General features: G+C 41.0%; 2 protein-coding genes across 6 annotated transcripts in view; both read right to left on the reverse strand.

Annotated features, from left to right (window-relative positions):
* The window catches only part of usta (uronyl 2-sulfotransferase a), a 58,166-nt gene extending 57,186 nt beyond the window's left edge, over window positions 1–980 (reverse strand). Inside the window, exon 1 of the mRNA XM_006797050.3 lies at window positions 482–980. Coding sequence (XP_006797113.1) covers window positions 482–710 — 229 coding nt within the window. The 5' untranslated portion in view covers window positions 711–980. The remainder of the gene's footprint in view (window positions 1–481) is intronic.
* A 5,785-nt stretch (window positions 981–6,765) lies between these two features.
* sash1a (SAM and SH3 domain containing 1a) overlaps window positions 6,766–23,446 on the reverse strand; it is a 165,006-nt gene continuing 148,325 nt past the window's right edge. For all 5 annotated transcript variants that reach the window (XM_006797045.3, XM_006797044.3, XM_006797047.3 and 2 more), the window contains 8 exons: window positions 21,939–22,071; window positions 20,984–21,153; window positions 19,872–20,081; window positions 17,333–17,483; window positions 16,417–16,545; window positions 11,357–12,375; window positions 9,814–9,945; window positions 6,766–9,403 (listed from right to left, as the gene is read on the reverse strand). In XM_006797045.3, coding sequence (XP_006797108.1) covers window positions 9,143–9,403; window positions 9,814–9,945; window positions 11,357–12,375; window positions 16,417–16,545; window positions 17,333–17,483; window positions 19,872–20,081; window positions 20,984–21,153; window positions 21,939–22,071 — 2,205 coding nt within the window. In that variant the 3' untranslated portion in view covers window positions 6,766–9,142. The remainder of the gene's footprint in view (window positions 9,404–9,813; window positions 9,946–11,356; window positions 12,376–16,416; window positions 16,546–17,332; window positions 17,484–19,871; window positions 20,082–20,983; window positions 21,154–21,938; window positions 22,072–23,446) is intronic.

Genomic DNA, 23,446 nt, shown 5'->3' on the forward strand with positions numbered 1-23,446 from the left:
TTGCTAAGTTCTAGTTACCATAACACCTCTCAATCATGCTCTTAGAACTCACAGCGGCGTAAAAGTGACGATAAATACCCCAGGTTTAGGTGGTTAAACAAAATGAGTGAATCTTTGTAGACTGACGGGATGATATTGACTTGGGATGATACACAGCTGTGTATATGCAATAGTTAGTGTCTGCATTGATATTAAAATGTGGGGGTCTTTTTGGGTTTAAAACACAAACGCCACATGGATAAATTAACACTTAGAAATAAGCACGAGAGAAAATCGGTTTCGTCCATCTGGGCTGAATGAGGTTGAGGAGACGATGTGGCCTCCGGTGGATTTCATGAAAGAGACCCTTTCCATTTTTGATAAACGTTTCTTAATAACTCCTACCGATAAACAATGTCCAGACGTGGAGAGCAACTTCTTACTATTATTTTGATAACGACCTTCAGGAAGGAGGGGTTTTTTTTAAAGGAAAAGTTCTTACCGAGATACTGTCTGATGTCTAGCAGGATTTTAGGAGGTCCTCCGTTCAGCTGGTAAAATAGGGAGCCGAAACAGAAGAGAAACAGCGTAGCCATGCAGAACCCATAACCTCGGAGAGAAAATCGCAACGGTAAAACAGAGAGTAAGCTGTACTTTCTGTTGTTTCGCTCTCTAATGTGGTTGGTAGACTGGCTATGGCTGTGAAGGGCACTGCTGTTGAAATTCTTCATCCTCTTCTCCTCACAAAGCGCTGCGGAAAGTCACCCATTCGCATGTGGAAAGTGAAACTTGTCGCTTTGAGATCATTTGAGTGAGACGGACAGTTAACTGGAGACGCGCTGGCACCCAGATCTTCTCCGCTGCTGGAGCCACGGGGCTGTTTTTTGCGTACAGCGTTTCGCTTCTGCTCGCTCCTGCTCGCTGGATGACTGCTCCTTCCTTCCGTCCTCCCAGCCGAGTTAAGGGTCCATCCTTCTGCTCAGAGTCTGGGTGTCAGATTACTAAACGTGGAAATCAGAAAAACTTCCACTTCACACAGGATTTGGTTTGGATTGCAGTGCGTAAAACAGCGTCGCCTAAAGGCCAGGGAGCGGACTCTCATATGATATCGGTGGAAACGAGTCAATTATTATACAGCAGCTTTAAAAAAAAAAAAAAAAAAAAAAAAATCGTAGTTCTGTAATTTGTGTTTACAGAAAATTTTGGGAAAAAAGGCTTTAAAAAACAGACGGAAAAGTTTATATTCTCTGATAAAACGGTCATTACTCGGAAAAAGCTTAACATTGTCTTATCACCAAATGAAAAGGAAGTATTTGTCTGATAAATGTTAAAAAGAAGCTACCGAGTAAGTCTATCTGCTCACCCCTCGTGTGTGTGCATGTCGTAACTTTCTCTTTCCCCCTCAGGCCTGTTGTTAGAAGCTTTGCTTTCCACAGCAGAGCCAGAACCCACCATTACACTCCACCTGTACTTAGGAGGCCATTCAAAACAGTAACTACTTCCCTGACAGCTACAATACCCACTGTAGCCACAGGAGCTGTGACAACAATTTGACTCCAAAGGGCAAATGTAATAAAGAGGAATAGAGAAAAAAAACCGGTGAGCCCACTGAAATGAACAGCATATTGCAAGCTAGACACAAAAATAAGGAATTTAGTCAAAATCTGCCATACGGCACGGAAGTTTATTTCATGGTACTACAGTATGGAAAGCACTGAGGACACCACAGTACCTCAGGTGTAGTCTAATCAGAATTACTGGACATGGCTCCAAAAGTCTTCTCCTTTTAATGTGTTTCAAGTCTCATATGCACCAAGAGGAAGCTCATAGTCTGCAAGGCCACTGCGAATGTTTCAGATGTTGGTAATTTAGATGTGTTTACTTTTAAGCCATCTTAACTTTAAAAGACTACTATAAATATACTATAAAGATATTACTGACTAACTCTGTGTTGGTCAGTAATATCTTTGGACTGTAGTACTACTGACGTTTCTTTGAGTTTGCGCTTTAACACAGATGCACTGTGCATCTGTGAACCAAGCTGTGACTCCTCAAAGATTTGTGTGAACTATACAGATTAGTAAAAGCTTGAAAAATACAAAGAGGAACAGAAAATGAACTTCAATTTTGCATTTTTGTGGGATAAACGGTGCAGACAAATTTAATGATGGATTAAAGTATTGCATTTAATTCAATGTATCACTGTGTTTTGTAGAATCTTGGGATAATGAGGACACCTCTCAGTCTCGTGGGACTAAATTTGCTAGCGGTTCCTGCTTTTGATGAAGTCCACAATGATCCAGTCACACTCGTTGGCCACTTTATTATGTAAACCTTGCTAATACTGACTTGCACCCCTTGCACCTCCAAAGTTCGAAACACACCTCAGAGATTTTGGTCTATACTGACATGAGGAAATCACACATCGGATTTCCTCATGTCAGTTCTCAGTCATCCAGGTCGTGGTAGTCTAAGGAGCTTGGAAAGAAAGCGACTGGACCTTTTGAAGTTTCTTGAACTTTCAAAAAACTTAAAGAAGACGAGTTGCTTTCTTTTCAAGCTCCTAGAATAGCACAGTTGCAGATATGCCAGCTACACATCCATCATGTGAATCCTCCAATCCACCACATTCCAAAGGTGATCTACTGGATTTAGATCTCATGACTGTGGAGGCTATTAGAGTGAAGTGAACTCATTCTCATGTTCAAGAAAGCAGTTTAAGATGATTTGAGCTTCGTGTAATAGCATGTTACCATGGTGGTTCTTTCTGACATTGAGTCGGGTATAGGCATAAAGGACTATAAGAGATTGTTGAACTGTTGCTGCTTAATTTGAGGGTTTCTTTTGCAGCCATCACATATTTTTGATCTTATCCATCTTGAAAGAAATGCTTGTTTAGCTGCGTTTTCACTACGAAGAAAGATAGATATGAGGCGAGATAAAAGCCATGCAAGTAAAATCGACTCCCAAATGACACATGCAGTCATCTGGGGGAGGTGGGTGGGCACACATAACCAAACCGGGGTTTACACTCTGCTCTGTATCCATTTGTGACTCCTCAACATGAATAAGACTGGAAAACCTCAGTGTGCTTTCGCTGTCAACAGCTGCACTGCAACAAAGGCTAGACGGACAGCCTGCAGAACAAATTTGCTTTGGATCTTGTTGTCATGAGCTGATGTGTGTATAGTTTTTGAAACGAGGCATTATGAGCCAGACAAAAGACACTGTTTCTAAGCTCCTTGTCTTTACAGAGTTCTGCCAACTGAGCCTTTGGCATTATAGTATCTACATGAGGTTATTCAGATCTGCCAATTCCAAACATGATAACAGATCATCTCTTGCCTCTTTATTAGTTTTCTGTGGCACAAGCAAGTTCTCTAAAAACAAAATGTGCTCAGTACAGTGCAAGTCTTGGGTCTTTGGTTTTTTTTTTAGGTTATTGTTTTAATATATATTTAAAACAGATCTCAACAGTCCAGCACACAGGCCCAAAGCCAGTGTATAGCTTACACATAGCTTTCCACTACTTTGCCTTTGTGGGTACAGCTGTATAGTTGCAATAAGCAGGCCACAGTCATTGCAAGAAACAGTTTATTATATTTCAGAATGACAAATAGTTATGGACATTGCTTTTGTTGTTTCAATACACAGGCAAATCTGTATGGACAATCATTAGGTAGATGAAAACCAAATAAAATTATTTGTACACATATTTTACAATACATACTGTCGCTCCTTACTGGCTAAAGCAATATGCATTACGCAGGAAGGTATTGCTATTCATATAATACAGCTAATTACAAGATGATGTGAAAAAAAAAGCAAAAAATAAGTTATTTAAATATCAATTACATATACAGAATGTGCAACTTCTGCTAAGCATTTCATATATGTAATTAAGAATTTAGTAAACAATAACGTGGCGCACAGCGTGACGTGGAAAAAGGCACATACCTTTAACATTGCGTGAGGAACTCTGTATTCCTCATCCACACATAAACCCAAAAAAGGAGTTTTAAAAAAATCTCCGTTTTCGGTGATTCCAAACGCCGTTTACATGTGGACGAAACAGCTGCGTTTTCAAAATCACCCGTGTACGTGCGGACGCAGCGTAAAAGAGTTAGTAGTTTATTTTCTTACTACCTGCAGATTACTTGTATTTGCTTAATTGTTTACTAAATGTTTGAGGTGTGAAATAAACCGCAATGGAGCAAAATATGTGTGTGTGTGTGGTTGGAGGACGTGTTTGTGCGTGCGTGCGTGCATGCGCGCGCGAGGGGGGGGGGGGGGGGGGGGCGAATATTTTTCTTGTAAAACAAAGGGGGGCCCAGCAAAAAAAGTTTGGGAACCACTGGATTAAAGTATTGCATTTTCTTCAATGTATCACTGTGTTTTGTAGAATCTTGGGATAATGAGGACACCTCTCAGTCTCGTGGGACTAAATTTGCTAGCGGTTCCTGCTTTTGATGAAGTCCACAATGATCCAGTCACACTCGTTGGCCTCTTTATTATGTAAACCTTGCTAATACTGACTTGCACCCCTTGCTCCTCCAAAGTTCGAAACACACCTCAGAGATTTTGGTCTATACTGACATGAGGAAATCACACATCGGATTTCCTCATGTCAGTTCTCAGTCATCCAGGTCGTGGTAGTCTAAGGAGCTTGGAAAGAAAGCGACTGGACCTTTTGAAGTTTCTTGAACTTTCAAAAAACTTAAAGAAGACGAGTTGCTTTCTTTCCAAGCTCCTAGAATAGCACAGTTGCAGATATGCCAGCTACACATCCATCATGTGAATCCTCCAATCCACCACATTCCAAAGGTGATCTACTGGATTTAGATCTCATGACTGTGGAGGCCATTAGAGTGAAGTGAACTCATTCTCATGTTCAAGAAACCAGTCTAAGATGATTTGAGCTTCGTGTAATAGCATGTTACCATGCTGGAAGCAGCCATCAGAAGATGGGTACGCTGTGGTGAGTAATGATACTTATGTCACTGTAGCTTTTAAAGAATGCTAAAATAGTACCAAAAGGCTCAAAGAGTGCCAAGGAAGTATTCCCTACACCAGGGGTGGGGAACTCCAGGCCTCAAGGGGCTGGTGTCCTGCAGGTTTTAGATATCACCCTGGGTCAACACACCTGAATCAAATCATTAGTTTATTACCAGGCCTCTGAAGAACTTCAAGACATGTTGAGGAGGTAATTTAGCCATTTAATCCAGCTGTGTTGGATCAAGGACACATCTAAAACCTGCAGGACACCGGCCCTTGAGGCCTGGAGTTCCCCTACCCCTGCCCTACACCATTACACCCCCAGCAGCAGCCTGAACTGTTGATACAAGGCATGACGGAGCCATGCTTTTATGTTTACTTTAAATCAAGAATCATCAGATCAGCCAATTTTTGGTGAACTTGTGTGAATTGTGGCCTGGATTTCTTGATCTTAGCTGACAGAAATGACACTCAGTTGGTCTTACACATGTTGTCTGTTCAGAGATGCTCTACTGCACTTTAACAGTTTCTACTTATCAGCCCAAAGCAGTCTGGCTATCCTCCTCTGACCTAAACAAGACGTTTTTACCCAGAGAACTCTGCTCACTGGATATTTTCTCTTATTAGGACCTATTGATGGTTATGTGAAAAAATCCCAGTAGAGCAGCAATTTCTGAATACTGCACACCTAAATACATTGATATGCTGACGCATAAGTGCATGGTTAGATGTGTACCTAATAAAATGGCCAATAATGTATCATGTATGGTGGATTGTTCTATCAAGAATCCCTCAGGATCTTAGGGAGCTTTCATTATTGGCTGTGGCAAGATGAAGTTATACAGCATCCATTCAAAAGCTTGGAAAGAGAAGTGATTCAGAATAATGGCAAATCAGCTAAAGCAGACAAGTTTCACTGTAAACCTTTCCCGCTGAAATATGTCAGTTTCAATGAGCAGTGGTTCTTTCTGACATTGAGTCGGGTAGGGATAAAGGACTATAAGAGACTGTTGAACTGTTGCTGCTTAATTTGAGGGTTTCTTTTGCAGCCATCACATATTTTTGATCTTATCCATCTTGAAGGAAATGCTTGTTTAGCTGCGTTTTCACTACGAAGAAAGCTAGATATGAGCCGAGATAAAAGCCATGCAAGTAAAATTGACTTCCAAATGACGCATGCAGTCATCTGGGGGGGGGGGGGAGACACATAACCAAACTGGGGTTTACACTCTGCTCTGTATCCATTTGTGACTCCTCAACATGAATAAGACTGGAAAACCTCAGTGTGCTTTCGCTGTCAACAGCTGCACTGCAACAAAGGCTAGACGGACAGCCTGCAGAACAAATTTGCTTTGGATCTTGTTGTCATGAGCTGATGTGTGTATAGTTTTTGAAACGAGGCATTATGAGCCAGACAAAAGACACTGTTTCTAAGCTCCTTGTCTTTACAGAGTTCTGCCAACTGAGCCTTTGGCATTATAGTATCTACATGAGGTTATTCAGATCTGCCAATTCCAAACATGATAACAGATCATCTCTTGCCTCTTTATTAGTTTTCTGTGGCACAAGCAAGTTCTCTAAAAACAAAATGTGCTCAGTACAGTGCAAGTCTTGGGTCTTTGGTTTTTTTTAGGTTATTGTTTTAATATATATTTAAAACAGATCTCAACAGTCCAGCACACAGGCCCAAAGCCAGTGTATAGCTTACACATAGCTTTCCACTACTTTGCCTTTGTGGGTACAGCTGTATAGTTGCAATCAGCAGGCCACAGCCATTGCAAGAAACAGTTTATTATATTTCAGAATGACAAATAGTTATGGACATTGCTTTTGTTGTTTCAATACACAGGCAAATCTGTATGGACAATCATTAGGTAGATGAAAACCAAATAAAATTATTTGTACACATATTTTACAATACATACTGTCGCTCCTTACTGGCTAAAGCAATATGCATTACGCAGGAAGGTATTGCTATTCATATAATACAGCTAATTACAAGATGACATGAAAAAAAAGAAGCAAAAAATAAGTTATTTAAATATCAATTACATATACAGAATGTGCAACTTCTGCTAAGCATTTCATATATGTAATTAAGAATTTAGGTTGCAAAACAAACTGGAAGTGAGTAACTGGAACTCAGTTGAATTAAACTTGGCATTGGGAACTCAATACTACATTAAAATACCAGCATAACCCCTTTGAAACTCTTTACATTACCTGACAAAGGTGTCCATTAATGGACCTGTGAACAAAATGTAGCCAATTTTTGCCTATAAAACAGTTAGATTTACCATCTAAAGTGCATTTACAGTGTCAGTATTTTCAATCTTTACAAAACACTTTTCGGGTCTTCTACTAACGACCCCCTCTCCTCACTTAGCCCAGAGCACCACTTTGATTGAGAGGGAAAAAAGGCATCGTGTATCCATCGATCCATCTGCCTGCCAAGTGCCCACTGCAAAACATAGCCTCTAAATTTTGGAGTAACTGTTGTTCAGAATTTTGATTAATGAAATGAATTAAGCCATCAGCTTGATTCTGGCTACAAAAGTTATAACTGTTAGAAACAAAGAGGGAGGGAGAGAAATAATATTTATTTGTTCAGTTTCATTTAGCGTGTGCAAACGAAAGACTAATGAGATTCTGGATAGTTTCAGTTGTGTTTTGATTCCAAGATTCACTCCTCCCCCCCTCAGGCCGACCTCGCTCAGCATTTCCCTGAATTTTAAAACTTGTTTTTCTGAACACGGAGGTCAGCTTTTCACCTGATGTGACAGCTTGCATCGACCATTCCTTTTAACTGCTTGACAACTCATACTAGCATTGATTTGAAGAAAAGAAAATACATCCCACACAGCTTATTGTTCCGCTATGATTTAAATTCCTCAACGCTGCAGCCATTGTCGACAGTCCAGTAAATTCGGGACCTGACAGCCCAGACGTCAGCTGTGTCTTCGTGCTTCCCGGTTCCATAACCCCTCTGCAACACGTACAGTCAGTGTGTTTTGATATGGTCCAGAGATGTTCAGCATGCAATGGCCATGCCTGTGGCAAGCCCGTGGTGTTGTGGTATTAGCCTGGCTTCACTGGAATGAACACTTCAATCACTTAGAAACATGTTCTGGGCTCCACATCCATGTATATCAGTGAAATGATCTAGTTGAGAATGCATGTATAATATGTATAGTATAGGATATATGCCACAGTTCAGTCTCAGTCTTTGTAGCTCCTCAATCATAATGGTAAGGCAACTTAAAAGGTCCGTTGACACACCAGGGAATGTATTATTTCAGCGAGAGGTGATTGTAAATTCTACAGCAAAACAGAGCTTTCTTTAAGACGTTATATACGAGCAAAGTGCCCATCCAGGATATTGTTGTGAAAGGGTAAAGTATAAAATACAGAACTATAAAATGACAGGGTGGGCTCGAAGTAAGCCCGCAACGATCAAAATGCAAAACACAAATTTTAACACGAGTCATTTTGAAATTAAGATGTGCACTATGCTACAATATATAAGCATGACACAAAATAAGCCACCTCGAAGCCATTGTTTGGTGTGTGTATTTAGTCGATTAACAGTCCAGATATTAAATGTGTCGCGTCATCGTGAAACTATTAGTGGGAAGCAAACATCGAATTATGTCGCTTTGGCTGAGCTACTTCCTTAAATGACCCTCAGATTAAGTTGCCTCTGCCACACGACAGATGAAAATGAAGCACTTATGAAATATGCAGAAAATAGTCTTTCTTGGTTTTCTTTTTTAAAAAAAAATCCATCCTTAAAAAAAAACAAACTGTGTGCTATCTTCCTTAAAGGCAGATCCAAGTCTTTATTTTAAGACTTTGGGAGACGTCTTCAGAATGGAAGTCATCCCACACAGTGAGTCTACAGTCTTTTTTGTCTTTTTTCTTTTCTTTTAAAGGCATCTGATATCTTGTCTTGGCTGTTTGGAGGAAATCCTCGATGTCGTAAACATTTGGAAAAAAGACAGCGTGATAAAAGAGAGAGGAAAAAAAAAAATCAGAGAGCAGGATATGTCTTTAACATGTGCGAGAAGAAACGCTGTAGTGCCGCGGGGGCCAATTTACCCAAGGCCACCTACTGACCACGAGATGGTGCGGATCAGTGAGTTGATGCGACTCGACTCCACCAGCATGATTACGACTGAACCTCTCTGTGTGCGTGGACCGATCGCGCCTCACAGATCAGGCGGCGGACGTGACGTTCGTCCCGCACCCCAGCTTCCCACGCACTGCTCTCGGTTAACAAGGCCACGCGGCTCAGCGTGTCGATCCCTGCTGTTGCCAGAGTTGTGGAGTACATGGGTAGGCCGATGGAGATGAGCCAATCGGAGACTGTGCTGATGTTTCCTAAGGTGGGAGGCTTTCGGCACATCTCCGTCAAACCTCCAGAGGGGATCTGAGTGACACAGTGGTTTAAAAATCATTAGTTTCACAGGATGATGGTGCATAATGTATATGTAGTCAAGGTTTTGTTCATTTTGTAGGCAACTTTGGCCCGAAAGCTGTGTTTCTGAACAACTCATGAGGCTCTATTAACATCTTTAGTGCTTTTACTGTTGTTTCATAACAGTAATTACATAGCCATTCCCTTTATTATTTCCACATTTAGCTGGACCATTAGATAGCCAAACAACCGTAATTTGCACTTCACCCCAACAATGGCTTTTGGTCCTTCGAACTGGCCAATTTTCCAGGCTTCATTGTTACATTTCAGAAAAGCCTCACAGCATTTATCTCACACTAAAATGCATAAAATTGCCCAAAAGTGGACTATCGAAACACTCAGGATAATTATTGTTCCCTTACAGCCATGCGGTGTTGTTTACGGAGCTCTTTGACTCTGAGCTGGTCTATGGTAGACGCCACGTCTTTGACTGGCTGCTCCAGATCCTCAGAGTAACGCTGTACCAGCGGGTGGGGGATGCCGCATCGGCCGTGCTGAAGGAGGGAAGTTGTGAGAAAGACATTGAATATGACTAGAAGGAGAGAACAACACTTTGAAACCACTTAAAGCTAGTATCATTAAATGCCTTCTAAAATCAATAAGCAAATGCGTTCCTGTTCTTTGAAACGTCTATTCTTTCATTTGACCTTTTAGACAACTATTCATGCAAATCACCTCCTCCCCATTTCCAACATCAGTGTCATCCAAAAGTGTCCATCTGCTCCATCACCAGGAACATATGAACCTCTGGGTCCTGTCCTATTTCCTACCTTCATTCAAAACTCTACTTTGCTATGCTGCTCCATCAAATCGCAAAAGACTTTCATCTTCTTTTTTCCCCCCTACAATCTCTACTAGCGATGCCCTAATGCCCTCCTTCACTGAAATCTGTAGATACTGATTCACTCATAATCTAAATCATTCATTAAGTTACCTAACTGACTTCTGACAGCCAGAGTGAAGCCTCAAGGCGCACTGGCACACGTTACTAGTAAGACAACAATGCGCCTCTCATGTCTCTGCCAGTCCACTTATGACTAACAGGAATCCAGCAGAGCTCTGCTGTGGTCGAGGGCCCCACTTCTCACCTCATCACTTGATGCCTCTGTTTGCATATGTGTTGTTTTCTTGCCAGTGCTGGGGGCTCCAACATGTTCAAGGGGCCCAGCCTGGGGTCTGGCAAGAGCCAGGAGGTTTTATAACCCCGTCTGCCTTCAGTAAGATTCAGCCCATAAACTTAACAGTCTGAACCGCATCATAGTGAGACTCAAGCCACAGTCTTTCCTTCTCAGCTCCAGCATATTTATTATTGCGCACACACACACACACACACACCCTCACCCACCCACACCCTCGCTCACAAATAAATGCCTTTAGATATAAAACGGCATGCGCACACAATGAGAAACACACAGACTCTAGACTCTATTAGTGTCTATTTTTAAACCAAGTTCCAAAAGCAAGCTGCTCATGTTTTTGCCCTAAACACAAAATTATTTGGATCAGAGCTTCAGTAAAATTATGACTGAGTTAAGTTAGGCATGTTACAATGCTGAACCAAAAGACCCTGACGCCAGAAAAGTATGGCCTGGAGGTGGTTTGGATTTTTATAAATCAAATATTTTTCTTGAGCACTGAAAAGGATGTGATTCTTTTTAAAAAACCAAATATCCTATCTGTGTGTGTACATCTATTTTTCAGCACAAAAACTTCTGCTTCAAGAACAAACAGTTACTGAAGGAAACCGGTTTTAGGCTTTTTAATGATTCAATGTTAAACTGTCACCCTTCATTTTAATGGTATCTGAACTGGTTATAAATTCATCTATCACCAGTGAAAGTAAAATGTCATTTGTAATGTAAAATATGAGGTAATTTTTCATGTTTTAGATGATGCTTAACTAACCTTGTCAGAGTAGGGCTCCTCGGTAAGATCAATGCCCTCACTCTGCAGCCGTTGCTCCAGGAGGGTAAAAAGATCAGGACCTATCTTGGTATGGGAAAGTTTCCTCGTAACAGCCATCTTGCCTCCAAGATCCAAGAGCCAGGGAGGCTGCACCGCTGGGGGAGTGCCAGATTCCTCGCCCATGGATGAGGCTGATGAGGTGGCACATGGACTGGCTGGAGTACTTGGGGTCTTGGGAGGCAGAGCAGGGGCACTCAGGCCAGGGCTGCGGATTATAGGGCTGCTGGGTTGAGAGCGATTGAGGGAGTGGGTAGGCGAGGCGGTAGGGGATGGCGAGGAGGGAAGGGAGAGAGGGGGGTGACGAAGGCCATTGGCTAGTCTCTCTCTAGATTTCTTTGCAGGTACAGGGGGAGGGATGGGAGGCTTTTTGGGGTGAGTCCGCATCACCCTCTCCCCACTAGCACTAGAATCAGGAGGACTTGGAGTGGGGCTGGAAAGGGGCTCTGGAGGGTTGGAGGACATTGATGTTGGACAAGAAGAGCGTAGGCGAAGCTGTGAGGGTACTGGCGGCCTATCAGCCCTTCCTTTAGGACTAACTGTTGGAGTCCCATTTTGAGCTGGAGAAACGGCGTCTCTACAGGGCTTGATGGGGCTAGTTTTGCCTGATTTGGGTATTTCCTTACTAAGCTTAAGCTCCACACTGAGATCGTTCTTCTGCTCAAAGTTCTGCAGATCTCCCAGAGAGTGGGAGCGCTTCCAGGGTCCGGTGGGCTGCGGGGGACCATCAAGGTCCTCGCAGCTGCGGCTGGCTGGGATTGGAGACCGTCTTTGGGCTTTTCGCAGCCCGAGCAGGTTGAAGCCCTTAAGGGAGGGCTTGATGAAGAAACTTTTTGGAAACTTTGTGCGCTGATTTTTGCTATTCTGCTGAAGAGCCTCTGTAGAAAGAGTCATGGGCAGTGTTGGGTAATCTGGAGACTGGTGTCCTGCTGAAAAATGACTGGTTGCTTTCCTGCTTTTACCTGGAAAATAAAAAAAAAAAATCTCTCTTAGCTTTGAACTCTAGATAGTTTCCAAGGTTTCTCCCTCTTTACAGTGAATAAGTTTCTCACTCACATGGAAAGACTTGCGCTAATATAAATACTCTATTCATGTAAATACCGTGCATGACTCAGCACGAGTGTTCTTTACTGTCTTGGCTGCCTTTCCTCCCAACTGTTTTACATTTTTATGTCTGTAAAAATTCAGCAGCTTGCACACTGCAGGACTCCAATTTGTCCATTTATTGCACCACAGACATTTGCTGTCCTCTGTGATGACTTTTTGCAAAAAATAAGAAAAATTTATTAGAAGAAAAAAATGAATTAACACCAATACTCACTTTCCTGTGGGTCTGAATATGTTCCAGAGTAAAACTAAATAAATAAATAAAACTGATATAAACATCATATCCTTACAACATTAGCAGACAGGGCTTCTGAAGATGTTCAGATAAATGTTCTGATTCATGAACTTTTGTTGGCACTATAGAAATAACCCCAAAGAAAGCTGCCTGAACGGGGAACTTCAAAAGCTTTGGAACAAAAGTATGAAGTAACTTACCATATATCCTTTGGTTTACAGAGCAAAATGGATGAATGAAATGGATGAGAGCCATATAGTGCAACTCAAAGATTTAAAACAGTGGAATGACAGGAAGGAGTTCAATAGATGAAATCCCAAGAAATGCTTCAATAGTTCTCATGTGTATCAGAAAGGTTTGGTGACTGACTACGAAGGTTAAAAAGGATGGTAAGCTATTCTTTTAAATACATAATTGCATAATTATGCACATACCGTTGCATCACTCTTAATTACAATCTCTACATTTAATTACTTCTTTAGTCAGGATACTATACTTTGCTGTGACAGCGGCACACAGATGGGATACAGGTAAATGGCTGAACTCTGTTCTGTGACTAATTTAGCATCTTTCAGATTATAAATGAAATATAAGCTGAAAATGTGTTTGTTTTTTGGGGAAAATACCTTAATGGACTGCATTGATGCCCCCAAAAAGTTGTTTAATAAAAAAAATACAGTTAAAAAAGTTCTGAGTGCAAGGGCCCTGACTTATGATACACATACACACACAAATTATATATTATAAATAATATTTTTAGCCAGCATTAATTAATGCATTAAAGGAGTATTTTAATAACCGAGTTATTTAATGATTGGAGGAAGATCTGCTGCATCTATACAGAGGAATCAGAATGTTAAAGAAGAGCTGACATTCAGGGCTCTACAGTAACGTTTTCCCCAAAATTATAAAGTTTAAATGACATCTGTTGGTTGGTTTTGAGTTACCTTCCATTATAAAAATCCATGCTGCCCTTTGCCAATACTCTAGATTAATAAATATTCAGAAATACTCATTAATATACAATAGCATATTAATGAATCTATTCTTTACGTTGGAAACACCGTTTAAAAGAAAAAGAAGCCTTTCCCATTCCCTCTAATAGTAACTACTACCAAGTTTATTTTGATATAAAAAGTCATAAAATACCAGATAACATGCCGCGTTCCTATTATTTACTCCAAAAAAGTATTCAGTCACATTTTTCTCAAAATTTACCAGATTCATACTTAATTGTTTTAATTACGGTACTTTGCAAAAGTCTTGAGCCACCACTTTTATTTTTATATTTTGCCCTGAAGGAGCCAGACATTCTTATAGCTTTTAAAATATGCCCCAAAATCTGGAGAGCTATTGCTCTCCAGATTTTGGGGCATATTTTTTCTTTGGACATTGACTGTTTTTTCAGTACCTGACCAGGTTCAGATTTTTTTGAGTTTAGTGAGTCAGCCGAGCACAAAAAGGCACCCGACTCAAAGCATGAACTAGTGTTGTGTCTACACATAACTGACAACTGAGAAAGAACCAATTTTAAATGGGCCTGTGTAAATGTTTTGCAGATTCAACAGGAACTTCAAAAAATGTCAAAGATAAAAGTTTGATAGGCATGAAATCAAACTTGGCATATCTCAGCATTGAATGCGGTGTGCCCTTAAAAATAAGGAAACTGGACAAGTGGAGGACACAAGAAGTGGTAGGCCCAAAAGAATATGTACAGCAGATGAATAGCATCTGAAACTCATGTCCTTAAGATATCCAGCAAAGACCTGACACAGGAACTAAGAGATGCACCGGGGATCTTGTCAAAAATGATGGAACTATGACTGGTTAAAAGTACTGTCAGATTTAGGCAACAGCTTCATTTTTCAGCATTTCAGTGACTGCAAACACACCCAATGAAATGCTATCAATCATGGATTGGCATCCCCAGAGCCCAGACCCTAACATTACTGAAGAAGTGTGGGATCATCTTAACAAGACGAAGAGCTTTTAATGTCCTTCAAGAAGGCTGGAGAACTATTGAAGACTGACAATAATGACAGGAACAGCTTGTCTAAGAGAGTCCAGGCTGTGTTCAAGATTAAAAGCAGCCATATCAAATTCACTTTAAAGCTTTTTAGATTTATATAAGGCAAAAACTGTATTTTCCACATATGTTTGCACATATTTCTATAAATCACAACATCTATTTCCTGGCAAAATATTTAAAAAAAAAAACAAGCGTGTGGCTCAAAACTTTAGCACAGTATTGCATGTTGCATGAGAAAATGTGAAAATCTAGTATCAGGTCTAAGTCTTAAATTAATAATAATAATTGCATTAGATTACACAATACTAATAATACAAAATGACTACTTTTTTCCTTACTGATTTGTACAGAGAGAACAGCTGTGGAGCCCTGAAAGTACAAGAAGAAATGCAGAGTGTTTACTAATTGTTAAGGAGCTAGTTTGTGAACAGCGTTTAGAGGCATGAAAGGAAAAAACAGACAAAAAAGGCGAAACAGAAATCAAACAAGCAGCACCAGAGTCCTTTTTTAATCAGAGAAGTGGTTTTATTCCACAGCTTAAATCTCTACTCTTGCAGACTGCAAGAGTAGAGATTTAAGCTTTGCTTTGCTCTTCAGCCTTAACAACATATATGTACATAAAAGGGAAACCAGTAGTTACACTGGGGCCATACAGATACAGAAAAAAAAGCAGTAATCGGTGAGTGTTTGAGCTGTTAAAATTATCCTACGTGTGGAGGAAGAATACAGTCTTTTGCAGAGACCAGTCTCAACAAGTACACAATCGATTGGAAAAATAAGACCCCAAACCTCTAAGAAAAACAACAAAACTGCACTATAGTTTGAAAATGTTTTCATCCGCATCATTAGGCACATACTGTATATGACTGTGCAATATGGTCGCTATAAACAGAACAAATAAAACAATGAATCGGTGATGATGAGATGAGCTGCCAGCTGTGATCTGACATCTGACCGTTAAATTTGTCTACATTTCAATCGGCTGAGAGAATCAGCACTGCAAGAAAGCTCAAGCGTGCACTGGCAAACTACTCTGCAAGTTTATATCTGGATTAGAAACACTCAACAGAAATATTCTCTGAGCTCACAATCGTCTTCCTCGTATCCACCTACAGGCCTTGCGCCCACAGGTGAGACAGTTGGGAAGCAGAGTCCATGAGTGGGCAGTGATTTTGTTCTCTTCAGAACGGTTTTGTGCATTGGGGAGCGCATCCCCCTCTGTGTTCCCAGTATTGTGGGGTGGACTAGGCTTAGCGGTCTGGGGCTTGGCTCCTTCTCAGTTACAACTGGACTTTGGCACTGATGATAAAGAATGCCTATAAGATGAAAAGAGTGGTGAAGAAAGTAGAGTGCAAGCACAGTAAAAGTGTCTGAAGTGAATAAGGGCTTTGTAAAGATTGGGGGAAGGTAAGGCAGATGGAAAGATGAGCTTTTAGGAAGATGCTAATTCAAAGGAGTGACATGGTCAGGGTGTTAAGATGCAGTGCAATACAAGTGAAGGTCCAGACAGGAAAAGGGCAAAGGAGTCACTGTGGTACTAGGACTAGGGTAGAACAAGAATAGGCCTTAGTTAGCCTAATACCCAGTGGGCTTTGGGTAATGGTGGCATAAACTAAGTAAAGCAAGCGTTACCATTCTCCAGGTTCTCATTGCTCTCGTAGCACCCAGAATCCCGTGGGGAGTCTCCCACTATGCTCCGACCCTCCAGCAGCAGCTTTTCCTGGGAACCTGACATTCCACTGCGCTCTGGATCGCTGCTACCTGCTCACAGAAAGTCACAGAAAGGCAAATGATTTCCTTGTAAGTATTATTTCCTCATAATACATACAGTGGTCCCTCGCTATAACGCGGTTCACCTTTCACTGTTTTGCTGATTTTTTTTGTGCAATTTTGAATGCCTTTTTTTTTTTTTAACAGCGTATTATGTTCTGTGTCCTGATTGGCTGTAGACCATTGTCAATCAATCTCGTGCCGTGTCTCCTGTACAGTACAGAATGCGTTCAGCTTGTCAACTTTACATAAGTCTTCAATCGCTAGCAGTGTGACTCTGAAGTGCTGTAGTGTATGTTGTATGTAAGTTTTCTCCCCAACAAACACAACAATGTCGACGAAATGTTTTGGTTTCATTCTATAACACTGGACTTATTTTTCTACGAAGGTTTGAACTTTCAGAGTGTTTAAGCAAGAGAGAAAAATGAGAAAATGTTCATGTATGTCTGAGAAAAATGTATAAAGTGTGTAGTGAGGGGTTTTACAGCCTTAAAACATCTATTTCACCTATCGCAGCTTATTTTTAGAACGTAACTCCCGCGATAAATGAGGGACCACTTTTTAGTCACTTCCTTCAGATTTCCCTTTCCCTGTCTGGCTCCTGTAATCTGCTGCTGCATAAATCTAAATTTATATTTCAGTTTGTCAGGTTTCCTTCACTGTTATCCTAAAAACTCTGGCACACAACAATATTTTGAGGTTACATGAAGATGTCCTTGTATAAAAAACCACAATCAAAAACATAAACTCATGGAAACAGTCTAAACGGTCTACTTACTGTCATACTCCTGCAGCAGCTCCACTGCAGTGAGCAGTACAGCTCTGTGCTGAGGATCGCTGATGTTCAGTTCATCCAAGTCCTCTTCTTCCAGCAACTTGAACGTGTCCAGGTCCTCGTAGCCATTGAACAAGAAAGTGGGCATGTAATCCTATTCAAGAGAAAGCAACAAGCTAAGCCCGAGGCTGTTTAAAGACCAAATAAAATAAATGCAGCAGACTAAAGAAAAATACACTGATCCGAGTCACACGACCAGGAGCAGAAGCATAAAATTCACCAGGTTAAAAAAAACTAAAACAAAAAAAGAAGAACTTTTGTACAACAGATACTTTTCATCTGCTCATAATTTCCTGTCTCCATTTTTAAACTGCAGGGCAACATCTGAACTGTTATTTTGATACTTTTGGTGCCATGTAATCACATTACGCCACAGCTAATTCTGTTATGGCTGCTAATCTGTCGACACATTTTAATGTAGCGCAACATTTGCAGTGGTGACAGATATATGAAACCAAAAAAAACACCCAAACAGTTGTAGCAGTATTAGCGAGCTAGCATCACCATCTTGGAGAACATGGCCACAGCTGGCTGTGACCAAAATGGCAAGCAAGATTTTGAAAAGGAAACCAACACATGTGGGAACAAGTGAAGGTTCAAAGAGTTTCATCAAAATACTTCTCAACCACAGATGTCAATGTATTACCCACCAACACAAACACACACTAAAGCAAGTCACTCAAACCACTGTGTTATCTGAAGTGACACAATGAAAGTTTTTTTGATTTTATTTTGGGATACACCCCGTGTGAGCGACACTGACAGCAACACAGCGACCGCTTCCACTTTGAATATCGCTCGGTTCCACGCCTGTGCGACCCACACGTTTTTGTTGGACAAATATTGAGACCGTGTGTCATGAGCAAGACCATCAATTACAGCGCTGGAGTCCAGGGCAGAGAACTAGGTTGGTCTGTCCCGTTTCTGCTGGATGATGCGGGACTAAACAAAGGACCACCAACTAACACAAACACAGGCAGCTGGCTCCTCTCATTCACCAATTTTTTTCGTGTTTTTGTGCCAGCTGAAATATGTAAACACGCTCCACATCCGAAGACTATTTGGCAGAGTCCACTGGTGGAAAACAACAGGGGTGAGGAGATTTACACTTCAGTTACAGAGAGGCCCTGTTGAAATCTGATTTTCCAGTGTAACCAAATGTTGGCCTAGAAGTTCCAAAAACACAAAGTAATACTACTACTTTGGCCTGTGACAGCTCAATTTTAGAATATTTAGTGCTTAGATAGCTTATCCTGCTGGGATGGATACTGCAACGGAGGAAAACTTGAGAAAGGCTGGAACTATAAAAGATTACTGAGGCATTCACTACAGTTGATTTACATTCTAGTATAAAACTGTCTGCCACTGAGGTAGCCAAAAATGATCTGAAGATAATGGATTATTTTGTCTTTTTTCCTTATTCACTAACCAACTTTCACTTTTTAGGTTTCTAGCTACTGGGCTCAAGATGACATGGCAGGCTAAAAGGAGAGATCGAGAAAAATGTTGAGCTTGAAGTTATTTCTCACGTTTTCTTTGCCACTTAAACCACCTGTAAAAATGAATGCACTGTGGTTGTATATCATGTATAACAGTGGTCCCCAACCTTTTTTGCGCCACGGACCGGTTTATGCCCGACAATATTTTCATGGACCGGCCTTTAAGGTGTCGCGGATAAATACAACAAAATAAAACTAGTACCAGTACCGAAAAAAAGAAAATTTATTCATAACACACGTGAAAAGACCAAGGAAAACCGAGTAAATGATAAAAACAATAACAAAATAACGCTGAAAACTGATAAAAACCCTGAAAACTATACATTTCACACCTGAGCCTCAACTCTTGTGGCCCGGTACCAAACGACTCACGGACCGGTACCGGTCCGAGGCCCGGGGGTTGGGGACCGCTGATGTATAACATCCTTTCCCCACTGCACAAATCTGGGAGGACATGAGCAATCTGATGCACTTATAAGAGCCATATTCACAGCTTAGTAGCATTAATCTTTAATCTGCGGCTTGGCCACCAAATTGGAATGGGATGAAAGAGACAACACACAAAACTTCTCTCTCTATTTGGGGAAGTGAGGCCTGCTGGCTGCCCGGGTGGGAGGAAATGATATCACGCTCACAGTGATGTGTAGGTTTTGATGAAAGATGCGAACTATTTGTCGGGGTGTGGCTGTCACAGTGTGGGTGTTAATGTTTATGCGTCAGTGGCAAATCAACCATCCAAAGCTGTGCAGCCTGTAATTAGACATACTATATTTATCTCCGCTTGTCTGCAAATGTGCTTGAGATATTTGCCTAACACAATATTTTCATTTGCTTCAAAGCATTTGTTTGCTTTTACCGAAGTGCCAGATGGGTGGGCTTATTATCCAGTTAAGACAGCCGACTGATTGCAACCAGCGAATGTAGCTTTTTACATTAAAGCCACTTCACTTTCAATACATGGCAAAATGTGGCTGGTAGTGTACCTTGAGATCGATACGATCCAGTAGCTCTTCCACTGAAGTGGGTTTGGGTGGCCGGCCCTTCCTCCTCCTCCGAACTGGCCTTTTGGGCTTCTCCTCTTCTTCACTCAGCACATCCACATAGATGAACTTGAAGGTGCCTACTTTGTTGTTCAGCAGGCCCATCCACGTTCCCATTGGAGGCTTGCTGATGATGTCAATCACATCGCCACGCTGGACAAAAGATAAGTTAGCTGAGCATGACGTTTTAAATTTGAACCTGAGGTTTCAAACCGCTTTGGCTGATAGAGGATTCAATGTCTCTGTGAGGGCAAGGAATATGCTTAAAGCCTATTATTACATCTGTAAATAGATTATAGTAGAAAAACTTTCAGCGTTACAAGGCAGCATACAGTATTGTGCAAAAGTCTTGAGCCATCCATCCATTGTGTGTTTTGTTTGTGCTCATTCTCACGCTGAAAATAGAGCAGATGCTTTTCTGATGGTAAGTCAGAATAGGGCTGCAGTTTTCTGCATGCATAATTCCATCAGTTGAGACAAGATGCCAAGCACCGCTGGCTAAAATGCAGTCGCAAATCATCGCACCTTACAGATGTGCGGTGCCAGGTCTTTGCTGGATTTTTTCCTATTTCTTAAAGAAACGACTTTCAGATACTGTTCATCTGCGCTAGATATTTTATTTAGTTCTGCCATTTCTTGTGTCCTCCGCTTGAGGAATTTCCTCCAATTTTTTTAGGGGAACACTGCACACCATGCCGGGTTATGCCAACATAATAATGCTTTGAGAATCAGCTTGTTTGGGTAAAAATATTATTTTGTTATTATTACTGAGAGTCCGCTACAGAAATGGGAACACGTTATGCGTTATTGTGACAGGCTGTTAGACTGGTTCATGCTTAGGAGCATTTTTATGCTCAGGTGATCCATAAGTCAGTGTTAAGTTGTAAAACAACCAACAATAACTAGACTAACACTGGACTCAAAAGGAGTGAAAAAAACTATTGCTCAAGACCACTGTAAAAACATGAAAAGAAAATCTGGCTCCACAGTAGAAAAACAGAGATATGAAGGGTGGCTCAAAACTTTTGCACACTACCGTCAGTGTCCAATAATACCTTCAGTTTGAGGGAGTCCGTATCGTAGGGGCTAGGAGTGAAGTCTGTATGGACTCTGGCACGGCCACAGAATGGTCCTCTATAAGGAGGCTCCTCGTCATCGCCGTCCTCCGACTTCACGCTTTCCCTGTTACTGGTTGATGAGTCGGTGGTGCTCACCGTCTGACCACCTGAGCATAGAGAGGCAAAATAGCTAAAAGCTACAAAATAGTTGCCTATAAATCCATTACTAAACTTCTCGAAATAAAAGTGCCGGCCTTCCATTACACTCTACATCAATAACCATGACAATAGGTAACAGGTAGCTTTACTTTTTTACAGTGATTGAAACTTTAAAACTGGGTTTTCATCACTTGTATAACAAACTATTGGGAAAAACAGCACATTCCCTCTGATTCTGAGTGAAGTGTGTTGAAATCATGTCGACGTGTGGGAATATGAGAGCTAAGACTTCCTGTCTAATCATTACCATATGCTGGCCTGTGTGTCTGCTCTGTGGCTCACTGAAACTTGGCCAAGTCTTCATTTCAGCCACAGCTTGAAGTGATGCAGTGTATTTTTTTCACAAAAAAACACAAGGTTGAAGACTCCAAATAATGTAATTAAATGAAATAGCTAAAGAGATTAAAAGAAAAAAAAATTGAAAACTCCAAGGCCATAACACAAGGATCAGGTGGTAGGTCTGGGTATAATCATGCCACAAAAATCATAACTGAAGCAGAGAAGAACGAGCCAGCAGCAAATGCTATAAGCACCATCTAGTGTTGTGGCTGCTTCAAAACAACTATTTGTTTTGTTTAAATCTATGCAAATGCATAAATTGTCCTTATTATTTGTTGATTTGAAAGAACCTAAATACAGTTTTTATTCAGAATCTGGTAGGAAAAATATGAAAGCAGCTGTTTGCACAGTCAAACCCTTGTCTGAATAAAGGTTCTTTTAAAAGAAGTCTTACTCATTGAACTCTGTCCGCTGAGTGAACTGCGCAGGCTTTCCACAGAGCCTCCGGCCTTAAGCTTCGGTTTCTCGAGAGAGTCGGTGTCAGGCAGAGGGGATTGTGGAGAACCAGGGGCTGCATCTGGACTGGACTAAAAGACAAATGGAAAGGAGAGATCCAGATGTGTAACGAAGGAAGAGAAAGGCACAAATGATTTTGCATTCAAGAGACGAAAGCATGTGATAAACAGCAGGTGGATGTATAACAACAAAAAAAAAAGGAAATTACGTAAGGGAGACAATCATAGCTTGGTTAAAATGCATGTGAGGGTATGACAGGGGATGTCAGCATTTCTTGTTTAAGCCATTAATCAAATTTTTTACCAGCTAGCAGGATTAGGGGTGAAACATTTGCGTGCGTGAGGAAAAAAACAAAAACAGTATGAACCCATTAATTTATTCACACCATAATCAAATCATTAAACATAATGAGAATAGCAAATGAGGAAACACATTAGTAACAACTAGATGAAAAACCTTTGATTATTGGTCTTCTCAGCTAAGCTTTGAATGTCTAAAAACAATAAAAATATGACATCTTTTTATCGACAGTCGGTCAAATGTTTAGTGCAGTTTCTTTTTGAAAGAAAACAGATTAGAAAGATGTAAATATTAACCACTCGTTCTTAGCTTTAGTCATTTATGATTTTTAAGAGCACATGTACGAAGACCCATTTTCAGCTGGCATCACTCCCATGCTCCCAAGTGTCACACTGTGTTACTTGATAAAGTTTATTATGTTCTTCCTTTACCTTAGTGCAGGTCAAACATCAGGCTTTATGAGTTTGATTAAAATGTCTTTGAAAATCAAACGGATTTCTAAATGAAGGTAAACATCTTGATATATGCTCAATCATCCAGGTAAGTAAATCTCCAAAAGTTGATTCTGTTCATCTGGACGTAGCGTTTTGTGGGAGACGCTACGTCCCGAGGAACAGAATCAACTTTTGGAGAAATGAAGGTAAACTTTGGAGCAGTGATACATATTTTTATATAGTGACAGGTCAACATTTGCTGTTCGTGTCTCATAAATCCACTAGGTGGCACTGTGGTTTATCAAATAGCTGACAAACTGTGACATAGCAATTCATCTTTCTTCAGTCCTCCTCAACCAGCATCTCCATGACTCATGTGAGGATATCTGGGTCACTTTGACCACCATGGCAAGCAGATGGCCGACTGCATGTTAATGACACGTCCTATGAGGTGACATCAAACTGTGGAGCTGGACAGGCCGCTGGTAAAGTGAGTAGATGCCCAGAAAAATTAGGTCAGTGAAAAGGAGACGATCCTTTTAGACTCGCATACTTTAACTCTCCATCTCCTAAGTGCTGGCCTGGGGGAGGTTTGCATCACTCCCTGAGCTCAACTTGAAGCAAACACCCCACCCAAGACACTTAGTCCAGGAGGGGAACAGCAGAGAGAGAAATCCAAATGTGAATGTGACGTAGTCCTCTCTGTTTATCT

The sequence above is a fragment of the Neolamprologus brichardi genome, chromosome 15 (genome assembly GCF_056152115.1).
Source record: "Neolamprologus brichardi isolate AB-2024 chromosome 15, ASM5615211v1, whole genome shotgun sequence".
In the NCBI taxonomy this organism is placed as follows: domain Eukaryota; kingdom Metazoa; phylum Chordata; class Actinopteri; order Cichliformes; family Cichlidae; genus Neolamprologus; species Neolamprologus brichardi.